The 27,379-nt window shown below is 41.3% G+C and overlaps 2 protein-coding genes across 4 annotated transcripts in view; both read right to left on the minus strand.

Annotated features, from left to right (window-relative positions):
- LOC135552849 (BCAS3 microtubule associated cell migration factor-like) overlaps positions 1-8,525 on the minus strand; it is a 350,870-nt gene extending 342,345 nt beyond the window's left edge. The window contains 5 exon segments of the mRNA XM_064984756.1: positions 2,916-3,022; positions 4,754-4,829; positions 5,089-5,143; positions 5,516-5,606; positions 8,437-8,525. Of these exon segments, the coding sequence (XP_064840828.1) occupies positions 2,916-3,022; positions 4,754-4,829; positions 5,089-5,143; positions 5,516-5,586 (309 nt within the window). The 5' untranslated portion in view covers positions 5,587-5,606; positions 8,437-8,525.
- A 2,638-nt stretch (positions 8,526-11,163) lies between these two features.
- Positions 11,164-27,309, minus strand: LOC135552851 (arsenite methyltransferase-like). Of its 3 annotated transcripts, none has more exons than XM_064984760.1 (10): positions 26,855-27,309; positions 16,307-16,437; positions 15,803-15,953; positions 15,280-15,416; positions 15,067-15,136; positions 14,827-14,908; positions 14,468-14,599; positions 14,182-14,324; positions 12,119-12,202; positions 11,164-11,923 (listed from the first exon to the last, which is right to left on the minus strand). In XM_064984760.1, the coding sequence occupies exons 2-10, from the start codon at positions 16,360-16,362 to the stop codon at positions 11,822-11,824; spliced, it is 957 nt and encodes a 318-aa protein (XP_064840832.1). In that variant the 5' UTR covers positions 16,363-16,437; positions 26,855-27,309; the 3' UTR covers positions 11,164-11,821. The 3 variants fall into 3 exon arrangements, with proteins under 3 accessions (XP_064840832.1, XP_064840830.1, XP_064840831.1); XM_064984758.1 differs by lacking the exon at positions 26,855-27,309 and adding an exon at positions 18,379-18,835; XM_064984759.1 differs by lacking the exon at positions 26,855-27,309 and adding an exon at positions 17,932-18,348.
- Between the last annotated feature and the right edge of the window lie 70 nt (positions 27,310-27,379).

Here is a 27,379-nt window from a genome sequence, read left to right on the forward strand (position 1 = left end):
CTGGCTATGGCCCTTCTCCTCTCCTCATTTATTCTGGATGGTATTATGTAGGCTGGCTATGGCCCTTCTCCTCTCCTCATTTATTCTGGATGGTATTATGTAGGCTGGCTATGGCTCCTCTCCTCTCCTCATTTATTCTGGATGGTATTATGTAGGCTGGCTATGGCTCCTCTCCTCTCCTCATTTATTCTGGATGGTATTATGTAGGCTGGCTATGGCTCCTCTCCTCTCCTCATTTATTCTGGATGGTATTATGTAGGCTGGCTATGGCTCCTCTCCTCTCCTCATTTATTCTGGATGGTATTATGTAGGCTGGCTATGGCTACTCTCCTCTCCTCATTTATTCTGGATGGTATTATGTAGGCTGGCTATGGCTCCTCTCCTCTCCTCATTTATTCTGGATGGTATTATGTAGGCTGGCTATGGCCCTTCTCCTCTCCTCATTTAATCTGGATGGTATTATGTAGGCTGGCTATGGCTCCTCTCCTCTCCTCATTTATTCTGGATGGTATTATGTAGGCTGGCTATGGCCCTTCTCCTCATTTATTCTGGATAGTATTATGTAGGCTGGCTATGGCCCTTCTCCTCCCCTCATTTATTCTGGATGGTATTATGTAGGCTGGATAGTGTAGCACATCTGTAGCTAGCTGGCTATGGCCCTTCTCCTCTCCTCATTTAATCTGGATGGTATTATGTAGGCTGGCTATGGCCCTTCTCCTCTCCTCATTTAATCTGGATGGTATTATGTAGGCTGGCTATGGCCCTTCTCCTCACCTCATTTAATCAGGATGGTATTATGTAGGCTGGCTATGGCCCTTCTCCTCTCCTCATTTAATCTGGATGGTATTATGTAGGCTGGCTATGGCCCTTCTCCTCTCCTCATTTAATCTGGATGGTATTATGTAGGCTGGCTATGGCCCTTCTCCTCATTTAATCTGGATGGTATTATGTAGGCTGGCTATGGCACTTCTCTCCTCATTTATTCTGGATAGTATTATGTAGGCTGGCTATGGCCCTTCTCCTCTCCTCATTTATTCTGGATGGTATTATGTAGGCTGGATAGTGTAGCACATCTGTAGCTAGCTGCATATAGTTCCTCTCTTCTTTAAGAGAGAAGAGGTGCGCTAACAACAGAGACGTTGTTCACAGCCACATCCCACCAATGTGTGTGTGTCAGTCAGCCTCCAGTGTCAGTGTGTGGAGAGGGAAGTGTGTCATTTTCTTGGTGGCCTGTGGATGTTTAGAAAGGAATGATTAAGGACTTAGGCTGTTTAGATCTCACAGGATGTATGTTAAGTTAGCATGTTTCTGTGACAGCTTGCATGTGGAACCTGATAGTCCTAAATAGAGGCCTATGCAGAATTGCAGGTTATTTGTTAAGTTGTAGAGCTGACAGATTTGTCTAATGATTTTACTAGAGAATATCTCAGTTATTATTTTCAGATAATCCTGGAAATGACTTTACTGTGGTTAAAAATGAGTCAAAAGAACAGCTCTTTCAAATAGCCTTTACATTTCCTCCTTGTGGGGTTTTGAAATTAAAATCAAAAGAATACAAATCTGGGTTTAACAAAAAAAAGTGCAGGAAAAACATTAATGCTATTTCCACTCTTAGGTTTTTCCATGAGTGGTTTCTTACTTTATTTCAATCCATATTCCTCCTTAAATATTTGACCCTGGGATGATACCAGTCACAACACAAACCACCTTAAAAGAATATCAAAAGTCCTCCATCTTGTTGGCTAAGTCTAAACCTCAGTGACAGACGAGGAGAGAAGGAAATCAGTGGCCCTTCTCTCACCTCCATGATTCTCCTCACATTGTGGAGGCCTGCGCATGTCTCTCTATTGTTCAAGTCTACTCAATGTGGGTGCACAATAGTGATGGGTCAAAGAAAATCGACACAGTTCCACATCGGGATATTGTTTTTGATGATATCACAATATTATTTGTCTTAGTCGGCTGTACCAAAACGCCAATATTTTCTTTCAAAGTTTGTTCTCCATCTTCTTTTTACCAGGGAACAATTTCTTTCAGCACTTTTATTTTCATGACTAATAAAAAATTTGATGTCTCCCTCTTGTCCCTCTGCAGCAGACATATGGTGCTCAATTTGTTTGGAACATCGAATTGCAATAAAATCACAGTATCGAACACATATAGAATCGCAACATATCGTATCGGCACCTAAGTATTGTAATAATATCGTATCGTGAGGTCCCTTGCAATTCCCAGCCGGAGTGCACAATAGTTGCTATGTTTCCTGTAATTATGGGACCTGGATAGAGTAGTGTCTTGTGTGACCCACCCAAACTGCTCATCAAATGTAAACAGCTCTATATTTAAAATGAAATATTTCAACACCAAAAACACAAAGATCTGTATTTCATATGTTAACAACCACAACACAGATCCTAGAGAAACTGTTGGTGCAGAAGTTGTCAAGACTTGTAATTGACTGGAGCATTTTATAAAGAAAATAACTGTTAACACCCTGGTCTATCCTGACATCTAGTGGGGGACAAGGGGTACTGCAAATGAGAAACAATAATGTCTGGGTTTTTTAACCTTTATTTAACGAGGCAAGTCAGTTAAAGAACAAATTCTTATTTACAATGACGGCCAACACCGGCCAAAACCGGACAACGCTGGGCCAATTGTGTGTCGCGCTATTGGACTCCCAATCACGGCCTGGTTGTGATACAGCCTGGATTCGAACCAGGGTGTCTGAAGTGACGCCTCAAGCACTGAGATGCAGTGTCTTAGAGAGCAGCGCCACTCATAAAGAAAATAACTGTTAACATCAGTTTTTACATCAGCAGATGTCACAAAGTGCTTATTCAGAAACCCAGCCTAAAAACCCAAACAGCAAGCTTCAACACCAACAACAGCACAGTAACAACAAAAACACTCACGGATATGCTCCAGATCTGCATCCCGTCTGCATAACCAATCATGAGGCAGAGGGGAGGGTCACTGCTGCCACTGTGCATCTCCAGGAACTCTGGGGAGCGGGACGTATCTGATGGACATACAGGGAAGTTAGACATCTCCAGGAACTCTGGGGAGCGGGACGTATCTGATGGACATACAGGGAAGTTAGACATCTCCAGGAACTCTGGGGAGCGGGACGTATCTGATGGACATACAGGGAAGTTAGACATCTCCAGGAACTCTGGGGAGCGGGACGTATCTGATGGACATACAGGGAAGTTAGACATATTCAGGAACTCTGGGGAGCGGGACGTATCTGATGGACATACAGGGAAGTTAGACATCTCCAGGAACTCTGGGGAACGGGACGTATCTGATGGACATACAGGGAAGTTAGACATATTCAGGCAACTCTGGGGAGCGGGACGTATCTGATGGACATACAGGGAAGTTAGACATATTCAGGCAACTCTGTAGACTTATTCAAACTTATTTTGATTTCAATTCATATGATGAATTAACAATCAAACTAGAACTGCCTGACATATTTACCATATTATGGCAAAACCAGTGAAGATGGGGGGGGGGGGGTCAGTAACATCTTCCTGATATTGAACACCTTCCCATGTTAACTCCAATGCTTCCCAAAGTTGTGTCAAGTTGGCTGGATGTCCTTTGGGTGGTGGACCATTCTTGATACACACGGGAAACTTTTGAGCGTGAAAAAACCCAGCAGTAGAGCACTTCTGCCATACCCCATTCAAAGGCACTTAAATCTTGTCTTGCCCATTCCACCTCTGAATGGAACACATACACAATCCATGTCTCAATAAAAACCCTTCTTTAACCTGCCTCCTCCCCTTCATCTACACTGATTGAAGTGAATGTGACAAGTGACATCAATAAGGGATCAGAGCTTTCACCTGGATTCACCTGGTCAGTCTGTGTCTTGGAAAGAGCAATTGTTCTTAATGTTTTGTACACTCAGTGTATAATCAGTCTATACGATACATTTGACTGCTTTGTTTGTTGCTGCTGCTGCTGCTGCTGCTGCTGCTGCTGCTGCCGCTGCTGCCTAAAATTATTAATCCTTGTCTTTGTCGATTTCAAAAACCTTTTACTAAACTGTTTCATTTTCTAGAAGAATGGTTGGGGTTTAAGTGTTCCAGCTCATTCTTTTGAATAAATGTTTAACTCTAGCTACTTTGAATGCGTGTCAACTCCAGACGTTTTTAATGTATATGAGCCATTGCTTCCGTATGGAACAATTTGCTTTACATTGAGCATGCAAAGAAGCAGGGCTGGAACAGTGAAGCTCTAAATTGAACACCAAACAGAAATCCAGAAGTCCTCTTCAAAAGGTTTGCGTAAATAACATTAAAGTGGTCGAAATTTTTATAAACACAGACAAAAAGCTGTGTCTAATCAACACAGCTGTTGTCAGATTGAGCGAGAGATCTGGCGCACACACACACACAGACTTGTGCCATTGAGATACATCAGACCTGTCACTCACAGTCCTTACAAGAAATGAACCATCAAATGGTTTGTAAACAACGCCTGCCAAAGGAACTATTCATGTGTCACATTTAAACAGTTTTCTACCCAGGAATTCTAACAAGTGGCCACTTATCAGCATATTTCAGTAAACTCATAATATTCAAGAACCTGTTTATATATGGTTTGATCTAATCTGTGGATTTAAAATACCAGATAATAAGAAGCAAGTTACCACTTGTTATCAAAATGTGTATGCCCTCCAAGGTTGAACACAACACAGTCAAGGGGGGGGAAGCTTTGAAACTGTTCTTGGACTTACCATTGATGTCAGCTTTCTCAAATCTGACCCAAACTATTTTTTCTTTTTCATCAGTTGGGGGTGCGCCAGTGTATGCCTTGAATTTGGACAAAAGACAAATAGGAGATGAGGACAACAATTTATCAGATTAAATTTCTGCACTCTGTAAATGTCATATAATTATCTATTAAAACTTTAATAAGATAAATTGTGATTCAGTTAATCCTATACTTCAACTCTCTCCGCCGTATAAAAACACCATTGACAGCCTGAGTAAGTCAATCTTAATAAGGGTAACATGTAATACACATTTCTGTTACTGTAGAAAAGATGACAATCAATGGAAACAGTCTTACCTGAGGGACCACATCTTGGAGGAAGGTCACAACACTCTCCATATACGACTGCTCACTGTAATAACACAAGAGCATTACCTTGTTGAATGTGTATACCTATGAGTAGAATATTTGTAGTGTATGCATAGGTATAAGTATTGTCTTTGCACTTAATTCAGCTAAATTTGTTTGTAGTTAACACTTTCTGTTATGCACTCCCCACCTCAAAATGTAGCCAAGGAAATATACTGAAGCAGATCATATTGATCCATAGCACTGAAGCATATGTCTGAAACGGATGGTCAATAACATCCATCATGGGACTAGCTGTTAGGCAATGTCATGTCTTAGCAGGGGGAAACTTGTGTAAGTAGGTAGACCAGACACCTCGGGTGCAATAGCTGAAAGCCTATTATTCTGTGTGTATATTGTGTGTGTGTGTCCTTACGTGGCAGCTTGTGCTCGCACTACAACCCCTCCAGCACAGCGGCTTGGTCTGCGCGGAGATTCTGATGCCATTCTGTCTTCAAGTCTTTATTCTACAGAGGAAAGAACATGACGATTACAATCCGGTAATAGCTAGGTTTAATTTATGTCTCTGTCTCCATAAAGGTCAAGACTAGTAGACTTTCATATAGGATGTAGAATGGTCACGAAAGATCTTGAACAGATTCCTACCACTTTCGGTTGTACTAATAGAACATTTTGTACTACAAAATGTAGGCCTAATGGTACACCTGATAGTCAACACAGTAAACCACGCCCCGCCCCAACAAACCTGCCTAATATAACCATGATTAGGACCAAATCATTACATTCTGTAACGAGGATGAAAGTCTGCTTCTTATTTTCAATACATTTGCTGTATCACAAATCAATTTGAGCTTGAATACCTTTGCTACATTAAATGATCTGAAAGTTATTAAAGCAAAAAAAAGAGAATTCTGTTAATTGTCTACAGCTCAGCGTTCAACACTATAGTCCCCTCCAAGCCCATCACCAAGCTAATGTCCCTGGGACTGAACACCTCTCTCTGCAACTGGATCCTGGACTTGCTGACTGGCAGCCCCCAGTTGGTGAGGGTAGGCAACAACACATCCGCCATGCTGACCCTAAACACGGGGGCCCCTCATGGGAGTCTGCTTAGTCCCCTTCTGTACTCACTATTCACCCACGACCGCGTGGCCAAGCACAACACCATCATTAATTTTTCAGATGACACAACGGTGGTAGGCCTGATCACCGACAACGATGAGACAGCCTATAGGGAGGAGGTCAGAAACAGGGCAGTGTGGTGCCCGGACAACAACCTTTCCCTTTAACGTCAGCAAGACAAAGGAGCTGATCGCGGACTACATTCACATCAACGGGGCTGTAGTGGTGTGGGTCAAGAGCTTCAAGTTACTCGGTGTACACATCACTAAAGATCTATCATGGTCCACAAACCAACACAGCTGTGAAGAAGGCACAACAACACCGCTTCCCCCTCAGGAGGCTGAAAAGATTTGGCATGAGCCTTCAGATGCACCATTGAGAGCATCCTGACTGGCTGCATCACCACTTAGTATGGAAACTGCTTGGCATCTGACCACACGGTGCTAGAGGGTAGTGCGTACAGTAAATCAGTGGGGCCAAGCTCCCTGCCATCCAGGGCCACTAAACCATGCGCCATCAGAGGAAGCCCCCCCCCTCAAAAAAAAAAATTGTCAAATACTCCAGCCACCCAAGTCATAGATTGTTCTGCTACTGCAAGCAGTACCAATGCATCAAGTCTGGAACATTGTTATGCGACTACAACTCTCTCCTTCTTGTGTCTAATTTGAAACTGTGCCATTCAAAGATGACTGTCTTCCAGGTAATGTGTTTGTATTTCTATTTACTGTTATGTGTAGCTTTTCGCTACACTCGCATTAACATCTGCTAACCATGTGTATGTGACAAATAAAAATGTGATTTGATTTTAAATATAGTGGCTAACTGCTTTATTTATTTTCATTCAGAAGCGTGGTTAGCCAGCTGTCAGACTGTGAATAGACTTGTACTACATTTATCCAGTAGGGGAGAGTGGGGTAAATTGAACCATTTTTTACATTAAGCATCACTCCATCAAGGGATATATAGTATTCTAACAAAGATATCTAGGCTACATATATTTCACGATGTTGTGTATCCCTGGAAATAATCAGAATTCAAGTAAACATTAGTTTTGAAAACTTAGCTTGTCCAAAAAAAGTGGTCTCTTGGCACAACTTAACTTGGGGATTGGGTAAGTTGTGCTACAGGACAGGGTAAGTTAAGACGCCTACACATTTCTGTACTGAATGAAATTTAAAGACTACCTTTTCAAAACCATGTCTATTTTTTATTTCCCGAACACAATTCAACAAAATTGCTTTTTGTCTTATTTTTAAGCATATTTTAACACAGGCTTAAAACCTAGCAAACTGTACATTTCTAAAACACTTTAAACACAGGCCAAACTACGTTTTTACCTTATATCCCAGCCTTGCATTACAACTTGGAAGAAACATTTCAATTTGTTCAACTTGCCATTGGTTGAACTTACCCCAAGGCAAACATTTGTAATAAATTAGCCCACACAACTACAAGGATGCACTTTCATGCTAGGTGTTGGACCCCAAATGATGTATAGAAACAATCTTAAAATTATATATTTTGGTTAAGATACAAGCATTATGAAACCTCTAACAATAAATGAATTTGACTTGGTGAAAATATGGTTTCTTCCCTCACACTACATGAAATTATGACCTCTTCCTAAATATCTGGTCAAATTATACATTTAGTGTATGGTTTCCTAGATGGATGGCTCAATTTACCCCTTTGGCGCAATTTACTCCACTCTCCCCTAGTAGCTAACATACTAACTAGAGCCATCTTACAGTTAAAAAAAAAGTTTAACTACAAATGGATCTAGAAACTTGGGTTAAAGTAACTAACAAATATATGATTAGGTACACATACACGAACTACTGTTAGCCTTAACAATGATTGCAACATTTGGTAACACTGACAGCTAACTGGCTAGCTAGCTACTCTATCTAGCTCAAATTGGTTCTTCCAACTAGCTGGTCAGCCTCAGATCACAAACTGAAGATGACTTAATTTAGCTAACAAGATAAATATCTGCTGATATTTTTTATAAAGTCAAAATTGTTTGATAAATATAGCTAGCTAACTTAGATGTCAAGAACTAACGATAGTCTCCAGTCCTATTCTTTCTGTGACAGCAGCTAACGTTAAGCACCGCCAGACAAGTTATTTAATCAAACACCAGTAGCTACACCTATTTACTAAACAGCATTCGCGAAGTTTCACCAAATAATTTATATGTTATTCAATACGTACCTAGTGTGTTGTCGAGCTAGCTTGTTAGTTCAACGAATCTCCTAAACAATTGCCATAAAACAGTAGGAAAGACGTGGAAGAGTTAAAGACCAATGGTAGAACCCTCGCTGCATTCACCAAGCCAATCAGTGTACGACAGAGGCGGGTGTTGTAGGTCCTCGGCCAATCAGAGTGAATAATAATACCCTGTTTGTCCCATGATAATTTTGAGGAATCTCGCAAATTATTTTGCGGGTGATTGTTATATTTGATCAACAGCTACATGTTATTTGCATGAGTCACAACAACAGATAATGACCCTGTCGTGAACGTGCTCACCATGACACAAAGCCCGACTTCGAACCACACAGATTTGTTTGTTTACATCGAGTTCTCGCGTGATACTGCTTCGCATGTGTCTGAGGCAGTTTCAGCGAGAACTCTGGGCCCAGTTGCATGAAACATATTTAATTTTCTCATCTTTTAATTCAAGTTTCCTTCAATTGAATCAAAGATTATGGATATACTGGGAAGATACATGTCTCTCCGCCCTAACAATGGGAGTCGTTGTCCACAAAGCGGCATGTCGGCCTGTCCAGCTCCCGGCTATCCTTTCTTTGGATTGGTGGATACATTTAAATTTAAGGGGTTTTATTGGCATGGGAAACATGTTAACATTGCCAAAGCAAGTGAAGTAGATAATAAACAGAAGTTAAATAAAAAATGAAAATTAACAGTAAACATTGTACTCACAGAAGTTCCAAAAGAATGAAGACATTTCAAATGTCATATGTATTTATAGTGTTGTAACGATGTGCAAATAGTGAAAATTCAAAAGGGAAAATAAATAAACATAAAAATGGGTTGTATTTACAATGGTGTTTGTTCTTCACTAGTTGCCCATTTCTTGCAGCAACAGGTCACAAATCTTGCTGCTGTGATGGCACATTGTGGTATTTCACCCAGGATATATGTGAGTTTATCAAAATCGGGTATGTTTTCAAATTCTTTGTGGATCTGTGTAATCTGAGGGAAATATGTGTCTATAATATGGTCATACATTTTGCAGGAGGTTAGGAAGTGCAGCTCAGTTTCCACCTAATTTTGTGGGCAGTGTGCACATAGTCTTCTCTGTCTTCTCTTGAGAGCCTGGTCTGCGTACCCCAGCCTTCACAATAGCAAGGCTATGCTCACCGAGTCTGTACATAGTCAAAGCTTTCCTTAAGTTTGGGTACATCTCATTATTGTAAGACATTTTTGAATATTCGATGAGTGCTTCTTCAATGAGGTTTAACGGCGGTTGGCATCCAATATGTTGCATTACCGCCACCTACTAGACTGGAGTACAACTCCCTTATACTTTGCTTGAAATAATAAATAAACAAATACCCTACCATCTAACACGACACTCACAAAAAAATCTAACAAATAAAATAAAAATAACACCACCCTCCTCCACTATTTAGTCCTACCTCATGCCACCCTGAAAGGATGGGACACCACCACTTAAACACCCCCTGTAACTCTTCTCACACCCAATACTTCTCTGCAGCTGCCACCACAATCTCTATTTTCTGCAACTTATGTCCATCCCTGCAGTAGTTGATAACCATTACTATAAATGCTAAAAATCCAATCTTACTGAAACACATATCACTTGTTGGCCTATCCCTCTGTACTGCTACAGATCTACTATTCACACCACTCCTCTCAGAATCCCTCACCCTTGACCCATCTTCCTCTACTTTCTTCACTGCCTCAGCATATGACAACTTCTGCACTACTCTAACCTTAAACCCTTAAATGATTACCTTATCTTGGGAAATGTTTGAGGGACTATATGCAATACCCTTAAACAATTCCCTTAGGTAAGGTAACATTATTATTAAGGTAAGCCTTTAAGGGAAACACATAAAGTTGTACTTTGCAGAAATTGCACTGCCATTTCCTGGTTGCTAAGATTTTAAACATAACCTTAACCACACTACTAACCCTAACATTAAGACCAAAAAGCTCATTTTAGTTTTCATACATTTTTACGACAGCCGAGGGCTCTCACGGTGTTCTACCGGAACACCATCGAGATTAAACTGTCTGGCTGCAACTCCACCACCAGGGAACGCAAGGCGCTACAGTGAGTGGTACACTCAACCTGCCCTCCAGGACACCTACACCAAGTGTTGCAGGAAGGCCAAGACAATTCTCAGGGACCCCAGCCACCCGAGCTATGGCCTTTTCTCCCCGTTTCAATCACTCAAGACGAGGACAGAATATGAGCATCATGGCAAAAACTGTAAGACTGGCCAATAGCTTCTACCCCCAGACCTTCGGGCTGCTGAATAGCCAACACTAAATCAGCTATCTTCTCCCCCTTTCACTGGAGCCTGTAATTACATCTGCAACCCTGTACATGTGACTATTAAACTCATCTAAAATATAAAAATCTAATCATGACTAAAGATGGCTGTGGTAACTAGTGGAAACTCTGCTAGTCTTGCTACTGCCACATTCAAAACAACTGTGAACTAGGAAATCTCTGACTTCCGAGCTTTCAAGACAACTGAGAATGGTCATCCAACTCGGAATTCCAAGTCGGACACTCAGCATCTTTCTAGGACTCCGACCTGAAGATCACTGACGTCATGGTTTGACCTCGTTTTAAGTAATGTGGGTCACATTAGCCAGGCCCAAAATCACCACCACACACAGAATACTCCCAAGATACAAATAAATATCTGAAACTGGCAATTTTGTTGAATTATTTATCTTCTCTTTTGTGCGTTTGTCAAGTGATCTATGTGTATGGGCTGGTGGGACCTTCAGCCTGTGTGCATGTCATTTGAGAATTTAACAAGACAAGTCTTTTTTTACAAATGTAATTTTTACATTGAATGACTGGGCAGGCCTTAGACATCCACATTAGTGTGTAAATAAGTTAGTATATAGGCTACAGTCTCATGTATTATCCAGGTAATGCTCCAAATGTCACATAATAAAAAACCATTGCCATTTAAATCTATGAGCTGGACATGGGAGGAAAAATATAGTATTTCAAGGCACAGTAGGCTTTTCAGTCTGAAAAGAAATACTACAACCCTTTTTATATAATTTGTGCTACATAGGTACAGACATCAAAATGGACATATTTTCTGTCACATTGGGTGATCCAAATAACCTCTCCTTCAAGTGCACTTGTTCACATCCCTACACTGTTATGAAATGACTGGTATAAGAAATATGGTGGAAACTCCCAATAGCCCAGGCCAACAACAATCCAATGATTTTAAATTTGTAGGAAGTAATGAATGAGTGCACACTTCAGGAGGAAGGAGAGACTATTGGGACATACACCCTGTCATTCTGAGGAGGGTCTTTCATGGATATGATGTCATCCAGGTGTAGTGAGTTAGGTCTCCCCACAGCCTCCTGCAGCTTTGCCTGTTTTGGAGCACTGCTTCACCGAGGAGCCCAGGTTATCGGCCAGCAGAAACGGGCTGAGGTGGCCGTACTGAAAAGGGACAGTTCAGGATTCAAATGATCATCAGTAAATGCCAGTTGAGGTATTTGCAGAGTAGCTTTATTTCCTATAATAATTTTTAAAATAATAATATAGTCCCTGATTGCTTTTGGGTACCATGTTACTATTGTAATTACATGGCTATTACAGAGCTATAAGGTGTTACCTTTGTAAAGTGGTACCTACCTTCTGGATGCAGAAGTCAGGGGAGAAGCGAGAGCACTGAAGGATAGCAGCCATCTCCCCATCCACCTGCAGCGCCACGTCCTTCTGCACAGCACAACATCACAGGTATTATTATACATCCACTTAACATATTAGGCAACCCATACAATTTGTGCATTGACCTAAAGTAGTGTGGAATCCATTTGTATGTATAAAAGGTGTGTATATCAGTAGTCCATACCAACTACTGTATTAGTATGCATACAATTGTTCAAAAAATAAGGGAACAACATGACCTTGCTACTTAACCAAAATGCTGCCTTTATGAGAATTGCTTAGGTGAGAGTAGACCTATTATGCTGTGTTTCAGGGCTCTCCAACCCTGCTCCTAGAGAGCTACCCTCCTATAGGTTCACTCCAACCCTGCTCCTAGAGAGCTACCCTCCTGTAGGTTCACTCCAACCCTGCTCCTAGAGAGCTACCCTCCTATAGGTTCACTCCAACCCTGCTCCTAGAGAGCTACCCTCCTGTAGGTTCACTCCAACCCTGCTCCTAGAGAGCTACCCTCCTGTAGGTTCACTCCAACCCTGCTCCTAGAGAGCTACCCTCCTGTAGGTTCACTCCAACCCTGCTCCTAGAGAGGTACCCTCCTGTAGGTTCACTCCAACCCTGCTCCTAGAGAGCTACCCTCCTGTAGGTTCACTCCAACCCTGCTCCTAGAGAGCTACCCTCCTATAGGTTCACTCCAACCCTGCTCCTAGAGAGCTACCCTCCTGTAGGTTCACTCCAACCCTGCTCCTAGAGAGCTACCCTCCTATAGGTTCACTCCAACCCTGCTCCTAGAGAGCTACCCTCCTGTAGGTTCACTCCAACCCTGCTCCTAGAGAGCTACCCTCCTGTAGGTTCACTCCAACCCTGCTCCTAGAGAGCTACCCTCCTGTAGGTTCACTCCAACCCTGCTCCTAGAGAGCCTCCCTCCTATAGGTTCACTCCAACCCTGCTCCTAGAGAGCTACCCTCCTGTAGGTTCACTCCAACCCTGCTCCTAGAGAGCTACCATCCTGTAGGTTCACTCCAACCCTGCTCCTAGAGAGCTACCCTCCTGTAGGTTCACTCCAACCCTGCTCCTAGAGAGCTACCCTCCTATAGGTTCACTCCAACCCTGCTCCTAGAGAGCTACCCTCCTGTAGGTTCACTCCAACCCTGCTCCTAGAGAGCTACCCTCCTATAGGTTCACTCCAACCCTGCTCCTAGAGAGCTACCCTCCTGTAGGTTCACTCCAACCCTGCTCCTAGAGAGCTACCCTCCTGTAGGTTCACTCCAACCCTGCTCCTAGAGAGCTACCCTCCTGTAGGTTCACTCCAACCCTGCTCCTAGAGAGCTACCCTCCTGTAGGTTCACTCCAACCCTGCTCCTAGAGAGCTACCCTCCTGTAGGTTCACTCCAACCCTGCTCCTAGAGAGCTACCCTCCTGTAGGTTCACTCCAACCCTGCTCCTAGAGAGCTACCCTCCTGTAGGTTCACTCCAACCCTGCTCCTAGAGAGCTACCCTCCTGTAGGTTCACTCCAACCCTGCTCCTAGAGAGCTACCCTCCTATAGGTTCACTCCAACCCTGCTCCTAGAGAGCTACCCTCCTGTAGGTTCACTCCAACCCTGCTCCTAGAGAGCTACCCTCCTGTAGGTTCACTCCAACCCTGCTCCTAGAGAGCTACCCTCCTGTAGGTTCACTCCAACCCTGCTCCTAGAGAGCTACCCTCCTGTAGGTTCACTCCAACCCTGCTCCTAGAGAGCTACCCTCCTGTAGGTTCACTCCAACCCTGCTCCTAGAGAGCTACCCTCCTGTAGGTTCACTCCAACCCTGCTCCTAGAGAGCTACCCTCCTGTAGGTTCACTCCAACCCTGCTCCTAGAGAGCTACCCTCCTGTAGGTTCACTTCAACCCCTGTTGTAACTAACGTGATTCAGCTCATCAACCAGCTAATTATTAGAATCAGGTGAGCGAGATAGAGGTTGGAGCAAAAACTACAGAACAGTAGTTCTCCAGGAAAAGGTTTGGAGAGCCCTGCCGTGTTTGCACCAACATACCTTGAAGCAGTGGGAGGAGTCAAACTCTAGCTGACACGGGTAGTCAGGCACTGTCCCCTTGTAGGTCACTATAGCACTTGACATCTCAAGCTTTTTGGGCAACTTGAAGAGCCGGTAAGTGCCAGACGCATAGCTAATATCACCTGCAACACATTGGAAATGGAAGTGACTGACTTGACTTACATTTTTTATACTAAATGCTTCTAGACCACATTAATAAATGTGCTATTAGTTAGGTTAGCGTGAGAAGTGTATACTTTTTCCATCCTACAGTAAGCAGCCTTACCTGCTTTCTTTTTGAGCTCACAGTTGTGGACCTCAATGTGACTGGCTGAGATGAGGTGAGGCATGCTGAAGCCAACCTCCTGGACCAATGAGATAAAGTCGCGCCAATAGAGGGAACCGCCCATTCCCTCACCTATCACAAAACACAAAAGAAAGAGAACATCATCAGTGTGAAGTGCAGTTCTACAATTTGCACGGCACACTCGGGTCAAGCGAAACCACTTAAGGGTATATTGAGATGTTACCAACGAAACTGAATCTGAAAAATATTTAAGATAAGAGATAGGCTTTTCTACAGAAGCAGAATATGTATTACCAAACATTCTTTGTCTGCAAGGAAGGTGCAACTTGATCACTTACCCCACAGAACTGAATCCTCTTTTAAGTGGTCAGGAACAACCTTGCTGGCATACATGTCACTGTAGTACAATTCACCACCCTCCTATATCACACAGGAGAGATGGGAGAGAGACATGGGCAAAGAAAGGAGTACTTTTCAGGAGACACAGTCACTGCCATCTGTATTTTATAAAGCCCAGGGATACTCTTTTTAATAATCATGTTATGCAATGATAACAGGCAGTGTGGTGGACTATTTACCTTGAGGACCTTATAGGCTTCACGTAGAACCGTTTTCTTATCAGGGCATAAACAGATGACACAGTTTGACCTGGAAGAAACAGTAGATAAAAGAAGGGGATTTTTGTTCACTTTCCCAACAGATCGTGACACAGTAAAACAGATAAACGATCAAAAGAGAAAGAAGGACTCATTGTTTTGATAGCAAATTTACATGATTGTTCCTCAACTTACACTATGATATCCATAGAGTCATTCTCAACACCAGCTGCAGTTAGCTTCTCCATATACCCCTGGAGGAAGGTGGTGTTGGGTTTCTCAAAGCCAAACTTCTCCTGGTGGTATGGGATGTATTTACGGGACACTAGAATCTGAGCACAAAAAATACATTTAGTAGCCGATTTTACACATTCATTTTTGTATTGATGACCCCAGCCTAAATTTAATCCATGATGCTGGCATTGCAAGGACCATGCTCTACCAACTGAGCCATACACTACCACAGCAGAAAGCAGAGTATCGCACACCAATGTAATTTTACCTTTATTTAACTAGGCAAGTCAGTTAAGAACAAATTCTTATTTTCAATGACGGTCTAGGAACAGTGGGTTAACTGCCTGTTCAGGGGCAGCTCAGGGATTTGAACTTGCAACCTTCCGGTTACAAGTCCAACGCTCTAACCACTAGGCTACGCAGCCGCCCCATATTACTGAAGATATAGGGTGAGTGGATATATTGGTCTGGGTGCTATACATACCAGTTCCTCAGTCATATCAATGCCTGTGACATGGCCAGTCTCGCCAACTAGTTTACTGAGGGCATAGCAGTCTCTGCCGGAACCGCTGCCCAGGTCCAAGATTCTGCAGCCCTGAAGTTTCTCTGGAACAGGAAGACCACAGCCAAAAAACCTAGAACAAAATGATATATATAGCCTTTCGTGAACAAACACTTTTCCCTTTTGCTAGCACTGACTTTGCTGATAGCTACTTTATTGAGGAAAAATGTACTTACTATGACTGTGATATGCTGTTGGCTCATCTAGCTATCTTAAGATGACTGCACTAACTAAGTCGCTCTGGATAAGAGTGTCTGCTAAATCTGGAACAAAGAGTGTGTGTCCTAACCAGTTTCACATTTTCTGCAATATTAGTCTTTATTCATGTATATTGGTTGGAAATTAATGTATTCTACTTCTCCATCATTATACAAATAGATACATTCTAAACAAACAGAAGCAGTCGAATCATTGTCATCCTCATACCGTTTGGTTACTTCAGGGTGAACGAGATTGAGGGCCTCTATAGCACTCTTGGGCATTGGCCTGCAGGGTAGAGAGCAGGCAGCACTAGTCTGCAGATCACAGGTGGACTCCAGGCGAGAACCGTAATATTGCTGAGGAAGAGATCAAAATATATAAATGTCACTATTAAAATACTTGGTACCAGTGTTTCCCAAACCTCTCTGTCCTTAGATGTCCCCAACAACTGTTCCACTGATCTTGAACAAGCACACCCATTTAATTGGACATGATCATCAATGCCCTGATGTAATTTATATGCAGACCTCAAGCACTACCCTGATTGTACTTGATTCCATGTATCATGCAGCTCTTAGGTTTATTACCAACCAAAAGCATCTGACACACTGTTGGCTAGTCTTCATTGACTCTACATAGGCTTAAAACATTGCTATACTATATGAATTATGATCTAAGGCAGTTTTGGTAAAACTGACACTATCTTTGTTCTTAATAAAGTCTGAAAATAAATACCAGATATGGTCTCACTCCTACTTACTTTTAGCGGTTCCTAAAAATCAGAACAGATCATGTCAAAAAGTGTTTAAGCTAATCAGCTCCGTGGTCTTGGAATTCTATCCAGACCAGCTTGAAACCCCAGAATCTTGTTTCCTTGGAGGAGTTTAAAACTTTTGTTGACTCACATGTTACTGAGGAATGTGACTGTCATTAGGACTTGATGCGGTGGTACATATGATAGATTTTTTATGACATTTGTATGTTTCTGTAATTGAAATGTGTTTATGTATTTGTGTCAAAAACACTGTACAGAAATTTTACAGTATATCTGATATTTGTCTCAAACATTGTTCCCCCAGCAGGTGTCTTGGTTGAACAAGGTCTCTCTTGAAAAATAGAGTTTTATCTCAATGAGACTAACCTGGATATATAAAGGTTAAATAAATCAAAAATAATAATAAATCAAGCCCTTGAGGAGCTGAATATGGGGGTAGTCTCCGGACACAGATTAAACCTAGTCGTGTACTAAAAATCACTTTCAATATTAAGTTTGGTTTTTAGTTCAGGATAAGGCTTTATCTGTTTCAAAGAAATCATCCAAGACCATGTGGAATAAGTTTCCATTTTCTAAATTCACCTGTCTGCTCCCCAGGCAACGTGATATGATATTGTTTGCGAATTGGAACCCGTGTCCTGGGACTGGAGAGCCAATCCCCTAACCCAGAGGTAGGCAACCCTGGTCCTGGAGTGCCTAAGACACTTCATGTTTTTGATTTAACCGACCTGGATGACCAGGTGTGTTGAATTTAGGCAATCACTGAACTAATCAATTAGCTCAGCTGGTTAGGTGTGGTGCCTAGTTGGACCCAAATCCTGCAGTATACCAGGAAAAGGGTTGCCTGCCCTCACCATTATTCTGATAGCAAATATGATAATACCCTTACAAAAAAGATTGCAGTTTTGAAACTGCAGTCGACTGTGGTGTCTTGGACGCAGTAATTGCTGAATATATTACTGTAGCCAAAAACAGTTATTTTGGACGCAGTATTTGCAGCATACTGCACTCTAACTACACATATACAACAGCGTGCTACAGTTACTACATCTTTTTTTCGTAAGGATAAACCTACCGTGACATTGTCAAGCACTTGTTTTGTTAACATAATGACCGGAGGAGTCACGGAGGAAATTGTTATTTGAAGCCTGATTTGACCATGTTAAAGTTGATTACTTTTGGTCTGGACACAGACATACGGACAGAGTGGTGGGGTAATGTCCGGTGAAAGTACTGTAGCTGTCCACTCCTCTGTTAGCGCTAAAATACGTAATCTTTTGAACCCTTTTGCTTTCTTTTCAAAATGTGTAGAAAAATTACTGCAAGACAATGGCGACAGCATGTTGCGCGGTGTTGTGTTGAAAGATCGGTGCAGGGAACAAGGTGCAACACTTATTACACATACCTAGGCTGAGGGTAGGCACCATGGTAGGTACTATAGGAGATCAAAACAACGTCTTTCTTTAGCTACCTTTAATAATGTGTAGCTACATGCATGGTTGGAATCTCAAAACAAACCTACCTTGACATTGTCATGGACTTGTGTTGACATGTTGACAAAAATCTTTTTTAGAGGCAGACTCAGGATGAACTTTGAAATCCTTCTTCTTCGAGGTTTAACGGCGGTTGGCATTGAATAAATGTTGCATTACCGCTACCTACTAGACTGGAGTAGAACTCTCTTATACTTTGCTGATCTATTTTTTCTACAAATAAAATACCCTACAATCTAACACTACACTCACAAATAATAATGAATACCATACTCCAATATTTAAATGTATTTAGTCCTACCTCGTGACAACAACCTGAAAGGATGGGACATCACCACTTAAACACACCCTGTAACTCTTCTTATGTCACTTCTCACACACCCAATGCCTCTCTGCAGCTGCCACCACAACCTCTATTTTCTGCAACTTACATTCCATTCCTGCAGTCCAGTTTTTATATGTTTTATTTCAACTTTATTTAACCAGGTAGGCAAGTTGAGAACAAGTTCTCATTTACAATTGCGACCTGGCGAAGATAAATCAAAGAAGTTTGACACATACAACAACACAGAGTTACACATGGAGTAAAACAAACATACAGTCAATAATGCAGTAGAAACAAGTCTATATACGACGTGAGTAAATGAGGTGAGATAAGGGAGGTAAAGGCAAAAAAAAGGTCATGATGGCAATTTAAATATAATATAGCAAGTAAAATACTGGAATGGTAGATTTGCCGTGGAAGAATGTGCAAAGTAGAAATAAAAATAATGGGGTGCAAAGGAGAAAAATAAATAAAATAAATACAGTAGGGAAAAAGGTAGTTGTTTGTGCTAAATTATAGGTGGGCTATGTTCAGGTGCAGTAATATGTGAGCTGCTCTGACAGCTGGTGCTTAAAGCTAGTGAGGGAGATAAGTGTTTCCAGTTTCATAGATTTTTGTAGTTTGTTCCAGTCATTGGCAGCAGAGAACTGGAAGGAGAGGCGGCCAAAGAAAGAATTGGTTTTGGAGGTGACCAGAGAGATTTATCAGACACCAGAGAGTCTAACCAGGTACCTAGGTATGTAGTTGTCCACATATTCTAAGTCAGAGCCGTCTAGAGTAGTGATGTTGGACAGGCGGGCAGGTGCAGGCAGCGATCGGTTGAAGAGCATGTATTTAGTTTTACTTGTATTTAAGAGCAATTGGAAGCCACGGAAGGAGAGTTGTATGGCATTGAAGCTTGCCTGGAGGGTTGTTAACACAGTGTCCAAAGAAGGGCCAGAAGTATACAGAATGGTGTCGTCTGCGTCGAGGTAGATCAGAGACTCACCAGCAGAAAGAGCGACATCATTGATGTATACAGAGAAGAGAGTCGGTTCAAGAATTGAACCCTGTGGCACCCCCATAGAGACTGCCAGAGGTCCGGACAGCAGACCCTCCGATTTGACAAACTGAACTCTATCAGAGAAGTAGTTGGTGAACCAGGTGAGGCAATCATTTGAGAAACCAAGGCTGTCGAGTCTGCTGATGAGGATGTGGTGATTGACAGAGTCGAAAGCCTTGGCCAGATCAATGAATACGGCTGCACAGTAATGTTTCTTATCGATGGCGGTTAAGATATCGTTTAGGACCTTGAGCGTGGCTGAGGTGCACCCATGACCAGCTCTGAAACCAGATTGCATAGCAGAGAGGGTATGGTGAGATTCGAAATGGTCGGTAATCTGTTTGTTGACTTGGCTTTTGAAGACCTTAGAAAGGCAGAGTAGGATAGATATAGGTCTGTAGCAGTTTGAAGAGCTATGAAGAGGGGGATGACCGCAGCTGCTTTCCAATCTTTGGGAATCTCAGACTACATGAAAGAGAGGTTGAACAGGCTAGTAATAGGGTTGGCAACAATTTCAGCAGATCATTTTAGAAAGGGTCTAGATTGTCTAGCCCGGCTGATTTGTAGGGGTCCAAATTTTGCAGCTTTTTCAGAACATCAGCTGGCTGGATTTGGGAGACGGAGAAATGGTGAAGGCTTGGGCGAGTTGCTGTGGGGGGTGCAGTGCTGTCGGCCGGGGTAGGGGTAGCCAGGTGGAAAGCATGGCCAGCCGTAGAAAAATGCTTATTGAAATTCTCAATTATAGTGGATTTATCAGTGGTGACAGGTTTTCCTATCTTCAGTGCAGTGGGCAGCTGGGAGGAGGTGTTCTTATTCTCCATGGACTTTACTGTGTCCCAGAACCTTTTTGAGTTAGTGTTGCAGGAAGCAAATTTCTGGTTGAAAAAGCTAGCCTTGGCTTATCTAACTGCCTGTGTATAATGGTTTCTAGCTTCCCTGAAAAGCTGCATATCACGGGGGCTGTTCGACGCTAATGCAGAACGCCATAGGATGTTTTTGTGTTGGTTAAGGGCAGTCAGGTCTGGGGAGAACCAAGGGCTATATCTGTTCCTGGTTCTAAATTTCTTGAATGGGGCATGCTTATTTAAGATGGTTAGGAAAGCATTTTTAAATAACCAGGCATCCTCTACTGACGGGATGAGATCAATATCCTTCCAGGACATCCCGACCAGGTCGATTAGAAAGGCCTGCTCGCTGAAGTGTTTCAGGGAGCGTTTGACAGTGATGAGTGGAGGTTGTTTGACCGCTGACCCATTACAGATGCAGGCAATGAGGCAGTGATCGCTGAGATCTTGGTTGAAGACAGCAGAGGTGTATTTAGAGGGCAAGTTGGTTAGGATGATATCTATGAGGGTGCCCGTGTTTACGGCTTTGGGGAGGTACCTGGTAGGTTCATTGATAATTTGTGTGAGATTGAGGGCATCAATCTTAGATTTTAGGATGGCTGGGGTGTTAAGCATGTTCCAGTTTAGGTCGCCTAGCAGCACGAGCTCTGAAGTTAGATGGGGGGCAATCAGTTCACATATGGTGTCCAGAGCACAGCAGGAGGCAGAGGGTAGTCTATAGCAGGCGGCAACGGTGAGAGACTTGTTTTTAGAGAGGTGGATTTTTAAAAGTAGAAGTTCAAATTGTTTGGGTACCGACCTGGATAGTAGGACAGAACTCTGCAGGCTATCTTTGCAGTAGATTGCAACACCGCCCACTTTGTCAATTCTATCTTGTCTGAAAATGTTGTAGTTAGGGATGAAAATTTCCGAATTTTTGGTGGTCTTCCTAAGCCAGGATTCAGACACAGCTAGAACATCCGGGTTGGCAGTGTGCTAAAGCGGTGAATAAAACAAACTTAGGGAGGAGGCTTCTAATGTTAACATGCATGCTTAGTCGAGTGATCAAAAGGGTCCCGTGAGTAGTGTGGTTGGTTGGTGTCACGGCGATTCAGACAGCTAGCCGGGCCATCGGTAGCAAGCTAGCATAGGATGGAGGTCTGTTTTTTAGCCATCTCGTGAGTTTCCGTCGATAGGATTAGTGGGGTTCCGTGTGGTAGAGGGCTGTCACAATCTCCGTACCATCAGCACAAACCTCTCGGGATGTAACGTTAGCGCTCAACAATGCATCCCACTTGTAAAGCAGCAGCTTCGTCTTGATGTTCTTCTTTATCAATAGCTACCACGACGCTTTTCCATTTTAAAAAAGCGCGCTCTCTTTCTCCAGGATTCCTCGATTTCCTTGGAGCGTGACGTCCGCCTCCAGTCTCCACTTTGAAACCCAAGCATCAACTGTGTTCGAATACCCATACTAACATAATTTTAGTATATTGTAAACGAACCGTATCCTTTCGGTTGAGCTATATATTTTATATATATATATATAATTTATTTAACATTATTATTATAAACACAAATACAGAAATATACAAACAAGAGCGCATAAACTTAACACACAGGGGTATTACATATGGATATATATTTTCAGTTTGTCAATAAGTTTTATGGTGCATATTGCTTTTTGTTTTTTACATTTACTGAGCATACTAGCTCTTCGTCTGTCTATCGGAAGTCGATGCTGTTGCTATGCAACCTCTTGCTAGCGTTACAAATAACTAGCTAGACATTTTACGAATTCAGGTGTGTTCTTAAATTCAACCTGGAGTGCCAGATTGCGCTCGTAAATTCAGAGTTGTCACTCTTGCTCAGACTACAGAGTAGGGTTGATTTGAGCGTTCTGACCTTACAACGGCAGTCAAGCACCCAAGCTAACGTTAGCTAGTTTGCTAGCTACTTTCAGACACAGATGAGACCACTGAGCATTTGAATCGCCATAAATACATTATTCTGCGCTTTGGTAAACTCAGACGAGAGTGCTCAGAAATCGGAGTATGTAGCCAGACTGAATTTACGAACGCACCCTAAAGTCCATTGAGAACGCACGATTATACCACGTAGCTAAGCTAAACATGACGGGAATAATTAAGTCAATAAACGTTGGGTAGTTAGCCTGTAGTTAATATACTGGCAAGTTTGATGTATAAGTAGCCAGCTAACGTTAGGTAGCTAGAAAACATACCGATACATACTGCTATGTGGTTCATAAGGACAGCGTAGCAAACAAATTGTCAGCCAACATAAGGTGTAAGGTAACTTAATCGAAAAGCCATTACTTTATTAAATTGCTCAACATGTTCTAAACATTTGTCATAATTAGTTTAAAGCAATGAATTCTTATGCGCTCGGCTGCATATTTTCTGCCATCGGCTGCCATTTTCATCAAATCCGAAAACGATGTAAAGCCACGCCCATTTACTGAACAATTGCATTTTGGGCCTCAAAGTACGGAAATAGTGTTTTTCTTTATTTTTATTAACAACATATCAATACATAAAGCACACGAGGGAACACAAGCATACATAGATTAAACGATGGAAAATCGAGCTAGGGGGTACAATATCACATTACAATTACACAAGGACCTTAAGGGACATGCATATACTTACAATTCTAACAGCTTTTTTGTTAGTAGAGCATTTAACCGTCTTAAAATACAGTTCAATTTCTTTTTGTAGGGTACGAAAATGTGGTTTTATGTTTGTAAATTTACATTTGTGTATATGAAATTTGGCCAAAAGAATAATGAAATTAATTATGTAAAAATGTTTCAGCTTATTTCTATTGTATGTAAAGAATCCAAACAGTACATCTCTCCACAATAGTGTAAAATCTTCATAAATGTGTTCAATTATAAACCTACTGATGTCTTGCCACAGTTTTCTTACATGCATACAATGCCAAAAAAGATGCAACACTGTTACTGGGTGGTCATTACAAAAGGAGCAATTTGAGTTGATGTTTTTCTTAAACTTCTTCATATAGTGGTTGGCAGGATAATATTTATGAATAATTTTAAAGGAAACGTCCTTAATTTTGTTAACAAGTAGGTATGTGTGTGGCAACATCCAAACTTTTTTCCAACAGATAGTATTAATAAATCCATTCCAATAAGGCATGATACAACAACCTGCTGAAACAGGGTTCATATCGCTCTGTTGTTGAATGGACCAAAAGAGAAACAAATCTTTCCTACTGATGAGTCAACAGGGTCAATAGAAGGTAGGCTCTGAGGGTCAGGTCTTGACATGTTCCTGAATAACATAGCAACACCTGAGGGAATGGCATCTAAAACAATTGCTAAATCATTAGGTGTTACAGGGACCTTGTAAAGTGATAAGAACTCTTTATAACTGAGTAAAAGACCCTCTGCATTTACCAGTTGGCTCACCAATAGGATATTATTTCAGGAACCAATATTCTAAAAACAAAGAGGTATTTTTATACAATATATCCCGATTATTCCATATATAATATCTGCGTGGAGAAAAATTGTGTTTATAAATTAAGGACCATGACAAGAAAACCTGTCGATGAAAAGCAGAACGTTTCACTGGAACTTTGTCAATATTATAATTGCAAAACAACATGAAGTTAAGGCCACCTAAAGTAGAGAAGACATGATGAGGAATGGGGCAGGGTAGCCTAGTGGTTAGAGTGTTGGACTAGTAACTGGAAGGTTGCAAGTTCAGACCCCTGAGCTGACAAGGTACAAATCTGTCGTTCTGCCCCTGAACAGACAGTTTACAAATTCTTATTTTCAATGACGGCCTGGGTTCATATCTGACTTGCCTAGTTAAATAAAGGTTAAAAAAATAAAACTCAAATCTAGGTGAGGTGCCATATTTCAATTTGATAGAGCTGTTACCATTTGCATAGAGCCTTACATTAAAAAATCACCAAAGCCAAGTCTCTCAAGGTAGTGAAACTGATGCTCTGTGTCAAATGCTTTATAAAAATCTAAAGATAATATGAAGCTATCCTCAGGTATTAGGTCAAGTATGTCTGACATTGTTAGAAATATGTCTCTTCCCATGAAGCCAGACTGTGATTGCATCCAGGACTTCTTTAATTATTTTTGCAAGTAGTAAGTATAATCTTATAGACAAATTGGATACCAGTTATCAATGAGCAGCACTTCTTTTTTAGGCTTAGTGTGTTATTAACCCCTGGCTCATTGTAGGAGGGAGAACATTGTTTTTAATACTCTCTAAAAAGACTTCAAATAGGGAGCTACTTGTTCAGAAAATAATTTGTAAAATTCTGATGGAATTCCATCAACACCTAGTGATTTATTGTTCTTTAGATGTTTGATAGACTATAATCTCTTCAACTTTGATGGATTAATCACACTGTTTAGATTCTATATCACTGTATAGAGTGTACATTATTCAGTGAGTTAAAAAAACATATCTGTGGATTCCTGACAGTACGTAGAGCTATACAATTTCCTGTAAAAATTGCTAAAGTATTTAGCAATTAATTTTTGGTCATCTGTAATAACACCATCAATGCTTAACTTATGGATAGTGTTATTTTTAGAGTTAAATTTCTCAAGTCTAAAGAAATAGGATGAATTCTGTTCTCCCTCATCAATCCATTTTTCCTAGATCTAATAAAGACTCCTTCTGCTTTTAATTTATATATATATTCCAGTTTAATTTTGTAACTCAATTAGTTCCATCTTCTCCTCCCCCAAGAGGTCGGCTGGGGACCTCTGAGAAAGGGAAGTTATCTTAATGATCACCTTTTCCTCCTCAGCTCTTCTGGTCTCAGCAAGATTACTACCATATTTTCTAAGGTATTTGGACACCTCAAATTTAAAGAGCTCCCAGTTCTTGCAATATGATTTTTCTTCACAAGCCCTTTCCCAAAAGTGTGAGAGCAGATCTTTAACCTCAAATTTAACTATATCATTATTTAATAATGAGCTATTTAGCTTCCAGTAGGATGCTCTACCAAGGTTCGTATCAGGGGTAAATATTTTGATATCAATGTAAATAGCCCTATGGTCTGTGAGGGGAGTAGTGCAAATATTTGTAGTAACACACTCACTATCAATACATTTGGATATAAGACAAAATCTATTCTGGATTGTCTGGAACATGTTTTGTTACTCCAAGTGAATGATCTTTCGACCGGAAACCTCTCTCTCCATATATCAGTAAGATCAAACTTTTCCATAAAAAGTATATAAAACCAAATTCTGATTGGTTGGCCTACCTGGGGGCAATCTATCAGTTGAATTATCTATTGTAATGTTAAAGTCCCCTCCTATCAATAATAACGAATTGGGAAATTTAGATAACCAATTAAGGATTTGTTTCTCTATAGATTCAAGCAACTCATCATTCTCATGTTTGGTGTTGTAGCCATTGAAGTTTACAGTAATGAGCGTAATGTCACAACTCATCACAAGACAAATAAAGTGACCAAAGGGGACACATTCCGGGTGTAGAATATTACCACCAAAGGTATTTTTCATTGTAGTGACACCGGCGTAGAGTTCAGATCCATGGGAAAGCCAAATATCGTTGCCCCACTGTGACCTCCAGAAGTTGGTTTCAGCCAGAAGTTGGCATCAGCTGAAATTGAGTGAGACTTTTCACATTGTTTCGTAACCCCCTAGCATTAAGAGAAACTATAGACAAAGACAAAACAACAAAGATTATATAAAAGTATAAACCGTAGTAGGATGAGTCAAAGACGTAGGAGCAGTGAACGTAAACGATAAGGAACCGAGATCTGCACCATTTAAGTCAATTTAAAGTGAAAATAGCTTATTCCATAACCTTTGAGCTAGACGTTATCTGGGTTTGAAATTCAACTCAGCTGAAAATTATGTTCAACACCAAACCAAGGGTTCTTGTAGTAAGAGAGACTAAAAACCCTCTTTAGTGTAATCAATAACTATTCTGAGAAATAAAACAAAAAATAATAATTTAAATAAAAGGGTACCTACGATTTTAAGTACATATGAAAACTGATCATAAAATAATTGAATAAAAAATGTTTTACATATAAACGTTCCTAAGACCTTTTTTGGAAATAAGTAATAATAACTAAATAGAGCAATAACCGTGTAAAGTCAGAGCAGACCTGTATGCCCTTTAAAACAGTATCTTAGTTACTGTATACATAACAAATAAATATAGCATTCAATCTTCTTCGTAAGTTTGTAAACAAACTAGGTATTCTGGTCATACAAGAACAAACTAATAAATTGAAATACCTGAGTATTCCTGAAAAATAGTCACCTGATGCTCGTTAGGTAAACAACATAAGGAAAATGAGAATGGCTGAAACCATCAACCTGTTCCTTCTGGTGAGATTTTAGGGAGGAATGTGGATTTCTGAACCGTTGATGAAGCCTCGTCCTCCGACGAAGTAAGCAGCCTTTCCCTCATTTCGTGCTATCTTGATCGTTGGCCACAACTTGTTCCTTCTTTCTATGTCTTCCGGGCTGAGATGCTCGGCGAAACGCATACCATGGCTCTGAAGGAAGGCGTCCTTCCTAGCAGCTTTCCAGACAGCATCCCTGTAGAATCTGGCAGTGAAAAGGATGATGATACCCCTAGGTCTTGAATCGTTTTGCTGTTGCTTCTTGTATATCCATACTATGACCAATAAGCATACGATTTACTAAACCCACGTCACAAATAGTACGGTTAGTATGAGTATCCGAACACAGCTATCCTGTCCAACTGACGAGACTTCCGTTTCTTCATCCGGGGACTTTGAACTAGTGCGCATGTCTTTTACGTTTGCGCATCTTCTTGCGT

The sequence above is a fragment of the Oncorhynchus masou genome, chromosome 13, assembly GCF_036934945.1.
Source record: "Oncorhynchus masou masou isolate Uvic2021 chromosome 13, UVic_Omas_1.1, whole genome shotgun sequence".
Lineage (NCBI taxonomy): Eukaryota > Metazoa > Chordata > Actinopteri > Salmoniformes > Salmonidae > Oncorhynchus > Oncorhynchus masou.